The sequence below is a fragment of the Pistacia vera genome, unplaced genomic scaffold (assembly GCF_008641045.1).
Source record: "Pistacia vera cultivar Batoury unplaced genomic scaffold, PisVer_v2 Contig1009, whole genome shotgun sequence".
NCBI lineage: Eukaryota > Viridiplantae > Streptophyta > Magnoliopsida > Sapindales > Anacardiaceae > Pistacia > Pistacia vera.
Genome location: NW_022195038.1, coordinates 259,391 through 269,508, shown reverse-complemented (window position 1 = coordinate 269,508; position 10,118 = coordinate 259,391). Strand labels below are relative to the sequence as shown.

Sequence of the window (10,118 nt, the reverse complement as noted above, 5' to 3'; positions counted from 1 at the left end):
ATGTAATAATTAATTTATGGATCATTAATTTGCTCATTGTTTATTTTCATTTCATAATATAAGACTACAATACCTGAGAGGTCGGTTTATTATTAAAAATAATATTATACATTATTTCAAAGTATTTCTTTTAAAAACATATTTTTAATTAATCGAACAAATCATGATAAAAAAATTGTCAGCCGTTTGCTTCATTTGTGTTTGAGAAAGGGATAAGATATATAATTTATTTTATGGAAGAAGGGAGGAAGTACACCTCAAGTACAAATCTTAAAAACTCATTTAAAAGTCAGAATACGGCGGCCTTAATGGCACACTCGTAATAATTATAAAAAACCAATCCCATTTCTGAAAACTTGTCAATAAAAACCTAAAAGTGAAATCTCAGCAAATCTTACCAAAAAGCGGAAAGAAGAAGAGCGAATGGCAAAGTAGTCTCTCTCAAGCAGAAAAATGCAAAATTTATAGCCGAGAATCTTAAAATTTTCCTGAGAAAATCTGAAAGAAAGAACATTCAAATGGCCATCAACCAGTTGGGGAACTTGGTGGAGTCTATAAAATCGAAGGTGAGAGCCTTGAAGAAGTCGAAGAAACCATACATAAAGATGGACAAGAGCTCCAGTGTCAAGGTGGAGATCCGCAGCCGAAAGGCGAAGAAAATTATTGACAAAACGCTCAAGGTCGCTGATCGTCCTGGAAAACGTAGCATCCCATAACACTTTTTTTTTTTTCTTTTGTTATGTGCAGTTCAGATAAGAAATATCTAATCGATTTTCGTTTGGTTTTGTTTCTATATGAGCCTCCCGATTCTGTGTTTTTCTCTTTTAAGGTTAGTGCAATGGAACCGTTTCGGATTGGCAACACAGAAAAATGTGTTTATTTATTTATTATTCTTCATGTTTTCTCAGCTATCTGTCATTACGTTATCTTTTTTCCTCTAAATGGGTACTTCACCTGTTGGTTTATTATGAATTATATCTTCAAATTTTTATATATCATTCAGATCCTAATGTTTACCGAAATCAAATACAAATCCATATGGGGAGGTAGAGGAATTGGGTCCAGTGAGTAAGTTATTTTAATTTCTGTGCAAAATTTTCCGGTGGAGACCGGGAAGAAGGACTCTCCAATATTAGAGTAAAAATGTAAAATTGACAAGTCAGTGAGAAAAAAAAACACCTAAATTAGAACCATGGCTGGTTGAGTGGTTCTACAAGCTGTATTACTTAAGAGATTTCGAGTCTCATCTCGTTTGTTAATAGAAATAATCACGAAAGCTCTTATCTAGTCTGTAGTTACAAGATCTCGAGAGATTAATTAAGGTGTACGTAAATTGGTTCAAATATTTCTCGTCATTAAAAAAAAAAAAAAAAAGGTAATATAATTAAATTGTTATCAGTATTATTCATATTTGTTCTTGTTTTGATGAACCTATTAAAGGATGTTAATCTTCATCATTTGTGCACAAATATATACATTAATAAAAGGATAAAACTGAGATTATAATCTAAGATGGTTCAACTTTATAACAAAAAGGAGTAGAACAATAAAAATTTAAAATAAAAAAGAAGTGGAAGCAGTGGAATAAATGTCGGTGTGGACGGTTTGTATTTCTTATGGAGGGGTCCTTTAGAAAATATTATTTTCTGTTGAATTACATAAAAGAAATTGCCATGAATGAAATGAAGAGTTTTGAAGGACAGTAATTATAGTTCGATCCTTTCCATGTGCAACCATTAAAACAACTGACTAATAAAGGCACAGACAACGCTATTAAATTCGAACTCAAATTCAAGTGCCTTCCTTTCCTTTCATTCATCTCATAAATATAAAGAAATTTCTCCAAATTCATCAAAAGCTTATACTATAATAAAACTACATGCATGAGGGTATTTAGGGTATGTCTATGTGCAGTGACCTTAATTCTCAGGTTTTTGGAGGACTTCTTTCTTGGACTGGATTGAAATTATAATTAGCCCACAGCTCAGCTCAGGCTCACAAGGCCTGTCTTGTTAGGAATTGAGGTAGGCCTTCAAGTCGACTCACGCGGCCCGAATTGGTTTCGGGAACGCTTCAAAACCAAAATAATTAAACATTCATTTTATAAAAGTAAAAGAAAATACCCACATTAGTCTGAAACCTAGAGGTGGTCTCGCAAGCTACTCAGTCGCATCGACACCACTGATCAGAACCAGAAGCCGTACTATTTATACTGGTAAGCTTTTAACTCTTTTTCTTTTCGTAGATGCCTGATTGTTGTTAGTGTTTATATATTGCGGATCGATTTGAGTTCTTTTATCACCGCATTTTTTGGGGGGTTGTGGCTTTGATCTTATGGGTGATGGATGAAGTTGAATTAAATGTTGTTTCCGGAAGAACCTATAATTTTTTGACTTATTTATATTTCTTTTTTACTTTTAGGTTAATAGATTATAGCGATAAATAATTGTTTTGGTGGAGCTAAATCTTTAGTTGGATGAGTCTTGCGGTTTGCACTATCCTTTTTACTTCTAATTATTGAAAATTGAAACCCTCTTTCAGCTTTCCAACTTATTCTTTTTGCGTATCAAAATAGCTTTGTCCATATTTTGTCCAAGTTAATTGGTTCAAATATCTATATATGCTATAGAATCATTTGTCTATATTTTGAAAATTGTGATACCAGTTGATTGATATCTATCACGCTTCAAACAGTGGAAACCCATTACCAGATTATATGCTCTAGGTCAATGTAAAGTAGGTAGTGAATTTAAGGTTTTGAAGGATGGAACTTGTATTGGAAATTTTGGATTAATGATCTTGTTGTGAAGGTTTTGAGTTAGTACTATATTAGTTTGAGTATTCAAGTTTGTGGTTTGCTCTTGCTCACCTCTGTTATAGGCCATAGAGATCCATAGATTTTGCTTGAATATCCGTACCAATTTGGTTTTGGTGACAAATAACTCTCATTGTACATATATTTTGATTGTATATTTTCCTATGATAGATGTCTAATATTTGTTTAAAAATTGAATTCTATGTACATTATGTGTTCTCGTGCAAATGTTGTTTTATATCAAAATGATTTCAACTTTAGGCCTAATGCCGATTTGGCTGTTGAGATGTGATTTTGTGAATGCCTCACCTCCTTCAATATCCTCTCCATTTGTAGGAACTATGGCTACCCAAGAACCAGTAAATGAGCAAGTAGTTGCAAATATGTATGCCTCTATGAGAAGTGAACTAAATCAAATTTACTCAAAAATTACTGAACTAGAGATGGAAGCAAGTGAGCACTCATTGGTCATTAATGCTATTCAGCCACTTGACCCATCAAGACGGTGCTATAGGATGATTGGAGGTGTCCTGGTTGAGAGAACAATCAAAGAGGTCCTTCCTGCTGTCCAGCGCAATAAAGAGGGTATAGAGGAGGTAATTACTAGGCTTAATGAGGCGTTGGAAAATAAGAAGAAAGAAATCGCTGAGTTTGAAGCTAAATACAAAATTAGGATACGAAAGTCTGATGATGACATAAAGGATGATAGTAGCCGGAAGGAAGGTTCTGCTCAAGGAGTCCTAGTTGGCCCTGCAAGTTCAAATGAATGATAGGTGTTTTTCTTTTTGTTCTGCTTTGATTTTCTTGAACTTGCTAGATAAAATTTTCTTGGATATCTGTTACCGTGTTTTTACCTTATGTTAGTGAATTGTGTTTCTGGTCGATCTAGATATAGACTACTGTAACAAATATTGCTGATTTTAATTATGTTTAATATTTTTCTGGATGAAAGAAGGTGCTCATATCTGTCATCTAAGGTTAATGTTGAACAACAGCTCTAGCACAAATGTGGATATGTTGGGGTTGTCCAGGATGTCTATCTGCTAGGCCTTTGTCAATAGGATCTGCTAGGCCTTTGTCAACAGGCGCTTTGCTGTTTGTTGCAAACTCTGAAGAGTGAACAACACCATGCTTTGGGGCCTACATCAAATAACTTGTTAACCTTTCTATTTTTTGAATGGATGCTCATCTCTGGTAGTATTTTGGTTTTTTTGTTTTAATTATTATTATTATAAATAACTCCCTGAGATCAATGTTGTGATTAGAACCATTTCTTTTTTCAAATTTGAAGGAAATTTTCCGTGCTTTATTTAACATTTTTGAGGTCCTTTATTGTGGCTACTATCATACTTTACCCATTGTTTTAAAACTCGATAAATCTAGCAACTATACAACTGTAATCTATTTGAGTTTTGACTTTTTCGGGGCTAAAATTCAATTCGACACCATCACCTAAAACATCTCTTCAATCTATAAAACCTCTCTAAACCAGAACTTGGTAGGCCCCCGTTCATTGGCCGTGACTCGTGATATACGTTGCAATTGGGTTGATTTTTTCAGTTGATTCAGTATCCAAAATTCAATCAAACACACCAACTAAACCATCGGCTCACTCTACAAAACCTTTAACCTTGACACCGGTAGACCCCGTTTCGCGTCGTGACTTGCATATTGGGTTGAATTTCAAGCATCCAAACTTCAATCCGACATACCCCTTTAACCACTGACTTCACTCTACAAAAGCTTCTAATCTTGACACTTGATAGTTCCAGTTCACTGGTAATCAAATTAGGGATTTGTGAATAGTGAAAAATGGTAACTCGGATTAGAAAGACTATCGGTCCGGTTGGCCGTCTGATCCAAGTTTTAAAACAGGGCCTTTTACTTAATTGTTATTGTACTCATCTTTGTATGTAGCTTCAAACTCCGAGATCCTATTACTTTGTCCATCCGCTCTTTATGTGCGGAAGGCAGGGAGGGCCTCTTTTTTGTTTACAACTTTTCCTGAGAAAATTTATTTTATTTATCAACTTTTTGAGGAAATTTGATAGTTTAGTTCTATATATGCATATAGTACCAAAACTATTTGCTCATGTATTCTTCAAATGAGTTCAGTCTCAGTAGAACATGTACTATTCTTGAAAGAAAATCTTATAAATATTTTCATCGAGAAAACTTCTCAACTAACGGGATATATTCATTACATTTTTTAGTGCGGTTAACTAAAGAACATGGAAAATAGCAACCAGTAAAGGAAATGACCCTTAAATCTATGTTACAGTTTCATACTTACTGAATCAGAATGAAACAAAAAAGTGAGAAAAAAATAAAAGAAACAATCCCAATACATCCACCAATATTCCCACTTAATGGGGAACGAAGTTCTCCTGTTAACAGCATAAATCTACTTCTTGGATACAACACATCTGCCTTTGAGTTTGAACCATCTTCCTCAAATGCACATGGCTCTTCCTCATCAATTCTCCCCATCTTCCCCATACTAACACTGTAACTCCTCCCATCCCACCACTCTGCTTCGTCCTCTCTGCACGCCCACACAGATTCAGCTGCATGTTCTTTCTTGACGCTGCTCGTAAAAGCTCCCTGAATTCTTCATCATCAATCGGCTTTGAAGAGTTGACACTACAACTCTAGACAAGTGCACAAACGTGCTGTGGGGCAGACTACCGTGCCATCGTAATTAACTATCCTGCCATTGCAATCCTGCAGCCCTTGACGTAAAATCTCTAGCTCTGAAAGAATTTTACGGGCGCTAAGATTACTAGCATGAACTTGCTTCGCTTGTTCGCTTTGCTTCATTTTTGCAGCTTATGTCTTTAAAGCTCGTTAATGGCGAAGAAATTGATAGAATGTGAATAAGAAGGAAGAAGATTGCATGTTTGAGACGAGGGAGTAGACACACATAATTAAATGGGGGGTTAGCTTTATTGTTTAGGATTTATTTCTTGGAAGTAGCTTCAAAATAGTTTGAAAAGACGGCAACGCAGTGCAGACTTTTTCAAATGGGAAAAAGACAAGTGAAAACTTCAAATAAAATAAATATAATGAATATGACATTAGTTAGCAGGCCAAAGTTGAAAAATAATGTGATGGAACAACAGCTATTAAATAATTAACCATAGATGTCAAATACCCTTTTGAATTAGGCATTGATGTTCTTGTCTTAAGATCGTCGTCAATTTTGATAATCAGATGGTCAAAAACAAAGAAAAGGGTTTCTGGTAATTAAGCTGCGAAAGTTAGGGTGTGGGCAGTCCATGCTGTCTATGATCTATTGTGTGCCGATAATTAAATCAGATCTCGTGTATACAAATTCTTCTTTTACGACATACTTGTATTGAATAAACTATAGTAATATAGGATGTATAAATGATTTTCTAATAATCTCATTAAGCTGATCATTTTATTCCATTTACTTAGGCATCATCATAAAATTATTTGAGAGGTAATGATACTATGTTAATGTCATCCAAAGATGGTTATATCTTTTTTTTTTTTTTTTTTTTTTTTAATGATTGGGTGTTGAACTAGTATGCAGTACTTCAAGATCTATTAAACACTGTACAAAACCCATATTCTAAAACGTCAAATGTGGTAGGGTAACTTCAAGTGATGCGAACCTAGGAATTCATGATGAAAACAAATATTCTACCGTAGACCAATCTTTAGGGTTTCTCTAAATAATTGTTGCGATGTTGTATCCACTTTCCCATTGAGAGAATTTAAATTCAACAAAAGAATTCCTTAGGTTAGAGGGGTAGTTTGTATTGAGAAGAAATCCAAGGGAGGTCATATAAATATTTTTGAAATATTGTCATATTAGAGAGGATAAAAATACAAGTAATATATTTAGTTTTTGCAAGTAAATATGGTAGCATGTAGAATTAACTGTTCAAATGATAAATTGTTTATGTAGCATTATTGAACAATATATATAAATGACTTCCCAGTATTCTAACAAGACTGGGAAATTCAAACATTAGAACAAAAAAAAGGTCAGCATTAAGGAATTCCAACATCTGCCTATTAGAAACCATTTCTAAACCTTTACGCAGATCATTTGCCTCTTATGCTATTCCAAAATACAAGTCTTAAATTAGTCAAACCAAATAAACTCATTTAATTTTAATATCCATATCTCTTTTTCAACTCAAAACAAGCTCTTGTTTCTTCTTTTCCGTATTTGGGTATTAATAGATTCTTTGCAACAAAATATTGCAGGTGCAAAACTGAGAAGCAAAGCCGAAATGCGAAGCAAGTTGAGGCACTACATGGGAAAACCAAGGAAGATTTTACACAAGGCTAGAGACTTTTATGTCAAGAGCAGGAGGATTGCGCTAGAAGGTAGGTTATGGCGGCGTGGTGGCTGCCCCACTGCTCAATCTCTCGTTTGCCAGAAGTTTTAGTGTCAATTATTCAAAACGAGGAACGATGATAAGTTTAGAGAATTTCTAGCAGTAGTGTCCAAAAAAATGGGGAATCAGATGGATTTGAATGCGAGGGAGAAGAGTTGAGACAACAGAAAATGGAGAATTATGGGGCGGTGAAAAGATTACACAAGTGTTGGACTTGGAAAGATGGAGAATTGATGATGAAGATAGGCCTTGTTATTTGAAGAAGATTGTTGTATGCTAGAAGAGAAGTTATGCTGCCAAGGAACAATTTCAATTCTTTTAGGAAACTGATTTAGTGAGTTTGAAGGGTTTCTTGGATTGATTATTCTCTATAATTCTATATAAGAATTCGTTAATCTGGTTCATTAATTGTACTAGATAGTCTGAAATGTGAAATTGTTATCTATAAGATAATTACTAATAGATTATGCAGAGAGAATTAATTTTGTTTTTTGGATTCGATAGGAAAGAGAACTGCGGAACATCCTCTCATTTAACTCTTCTTTATATATATGTATTTGCATAAACTCTTTGTATAAAAATGACCAAATGTATGACATGCTACCACCATCAAAGTTTAACAATAGTATAAGAAAGGTAGAAAGCCTATTGCAATTTGGAAAACTGTCACAAACTCCATTGAAATTCACCAGAAACTTCTCTTAATAATTCACATAGTTCTCTTTTCCTGTTTTCCAAATCAAGGATCTGCTTACTTGTGATTGTTAAAAAATAAAAAAACTAAAAAAAAATACTTTTTTTTTTTTTAAATGGCTGAATTACTTTGACCCCCTATACTCCCACCATTAACTTTAGAAACATCAATATTAATCCCAAAGTACTTAATCTGTGTTATTTGATTACAATAAAGATTGACTCACAATCCAATCTTACAACTTTTTCTCACAATCTTGACGTGTCAGCTCGCAATTAGACAGACATGACCTATAACAAAATGACGGGACCTATTTGCGAATGGATAATTGCGAGCTATCATATCGGGTTGTGAGAAAAAGTTTGTTAGATTGAGTTGTAAGTTGTATTACCCTTTGATTTATGATTCTAACATAATTGACCATTGAAATAATTATTTTACCCATATTATTTCTAATTACTACCTTCAGCACCCACAAGTATTGAAAACAAGAGCCTAGCTCCTATTTCGTTTAAAAAGTTTGTTAAGTTGATCAATTACATTTTTACCCTTCCCTCCCCCAGTTGCCACCAAGCTTACTAGTGCTAACGATTTCCGTGGAGGCCTCATAGCAACTATAAGAGGCCTTCCAAGTTCACTAGAGGCTAGAAATTCCTCACAAAACCGACCAGGCCGTTAAAGGCTAGATCCGGCCTTGGAAGCTCTGAAGCAGGCCAAATCCAGCCTTGGAAGCTCTAAAGCAGGCCAAATCTAGCCTCATAGTGTTGTCGGACAGCCACCCACCGACATGCAGACATTAATTCAGCCACCCATACACACTAGGGGTGTTCGGTTCCGGGTGCCCTGCACTTTTAGAAGGAACCAGAACCGGAACCGACGGTTCCTTGAAATTTAGAACCAGAACCAGAACCTGTAACAACGGTTCCAGTTCCGGTTCTGGGTACCCTGTAAAATTCATGACCCCTCAAAAGTTTTTAAAATGGCAAAAAAACCCTTAAAAACTTACAAATACCCCCCCACCTGGCACTTGTTAACAAAAATAAAATTACAAATTATAAATTCAAAATTACAAACTCCATTAATTTGTAAAGGTAGATTCTCAAAAGTCAAACCAACTTACTTTAAATGTTATGAAATATAAATATAAATGTATTCACATTACTTTTTCTACAAAAGTTTTTATTAACCCTCCTAATCTTTAATTTTATTTTATATTAGTCTCGGTTTTGGTTCCTAGTTCCGATTCCGGTTCCTAACTATAGGAACCGGAACCAGAACCGCACAGTTACGGTTCCAAAAATTTGGAACCGGAACCTACCCATTGACGACTGGTTCTAGGTAGGAACCGGAACCAAACTCAGGGTACCCGCCGGTTCCGGTTCCAACCGGTTCTTTTGAACACCCCTAATACACACATATGCAGACATCGATTTATTTACCTGGAGATAAAATTTACAATGAAGGCATTTTCAAATTTTTGTAACATAAAATCAAAGATCTTTTTTATGTTTTCAAAACAAAACACTACATAACAATATGTTAAATTATACAAATTTAAAAGTAAATATAAATTTTGAAATATATTGTAAACAAAATAAACTAATTAGATTAAGACATAATAATTATTAAATTATTTAAAGTAAATATAAATTTTATATATATAAAAAATTGAGTTAAGATAAAATTAATAATTGTACATGTATAATTATTAATATCAATTATAGGTAGTTGTCATTAAATTATTCATCCAATTTGAGAAGATCACCTGAATATTATATGGTCTAATTATATTTTTAGGATCATCATCTTGTATAACTGATATTATTTTTGCAGACATGTATTTGATATTCGATATTAGTATTTTGTAATGAATCGCGCATGATATTTAAGATCACCTGAATATTATCAAGATCAACTATTTAAACTTAAAATTTATACTGACCTTCTGCAATTTCTGTAACTTATATTCATTTTCAAGTTGCTTTGCGCATGTATGTTTATTATATATTTTTTACATTATTATTGGTTTTTTTTTGTGCTTTCAATATATATTTTCTACATAGAAGTTCATTTTATATTAAATTGATAATTAGTAAATAAGTAAATAAAATATCCACAAATTGAACTCAAAGTCTATATCATCATGGTTTTTCTCAAATATGTCACCATTTGATTTCAACCAAAATTTAAAACTTTGTCCTTTACGACCGATTCATTTGCCTCTTATGCTAGT

The 10,118-nt window shown here is 33.8% G+C and overlaps 2 protein-coding genes across 5 annotated transcripts; both read left to right on the top strand.

The window, feature by feature from the left end:
• The first annotated feature begins 351 nt into the window (after positions 1 to 351).
• On the top strand, positions 352 to 907 carry LOC116107333. Its single transcript, XM_031393644.1, has one exon. It carries the CDS (start codon positions 519 to 521, stop codon positions 714 to 716), a length of 198 nt encoding a protein of 65 aa, XP_031249504.1. The 5' UTR covers positions 352 to 518; the 3' UTR covers positions 717 to 907.
• A 1,212-nt stretch (positions 908 to 2,119) lies between these two features.
• On the top strand, positions 2,120 to 4,096 carry LOC116106330 (probable prefoldin subunit 2). Of its 4 annotated transcripts, none has more exons than XM_031392839.1 (3): positions 2,120 to 2,215; positions 3,152 to 3,588; positions 3,811 to 4,096. In XM_031392839.1, exon 2 carries the CDS (start codon positions 3,157 to 3,159, stop codon positions 3,583 to 3,585), a length of 429 nt encoding a protein of 142 aa, XP_031248699.1. In that variant the 5' UTR covers positions 2,120 to 2,215; positions 3,152 to 3,156; the 3' UTR covers positions 3,586 to 3,588; positions 3,811 to 4,096. The 4 variants fall into 4 exon arrangements, with proteins under 4 accessions (XP_031248699.1, XP_031248643.1, XP_031248767.1 ...); XM_031392783.1 differs by having other exon boundaries at positions 3,771 to 4,096; XM_031392907.1 differs by lacking the exon at positions 3,811 to 4,096 and adding an exon at positions 3,768 to 3,789.
• The last annotated feature ends 6,022 nt before the right edge of the window (positions 4,097 to 10,118 follow it).

Bases quoted from the DNA above. Each gene is read 5' to 3' on its own strand.
- LOC116107333 (XM_031393644.1), top strand. From the start codon at position 519: ATGGCCATCAACCAGTTGGGGAACTTGGTGGAGTCTATAAAATCGAAG.
- LOC116106330 (XM_031392839.1), top strand. From the start codon at position 3,157: ATGGCTACCCAAGAACCAGTAAATGAGCAAGTAGTTGCAAATATGTAT.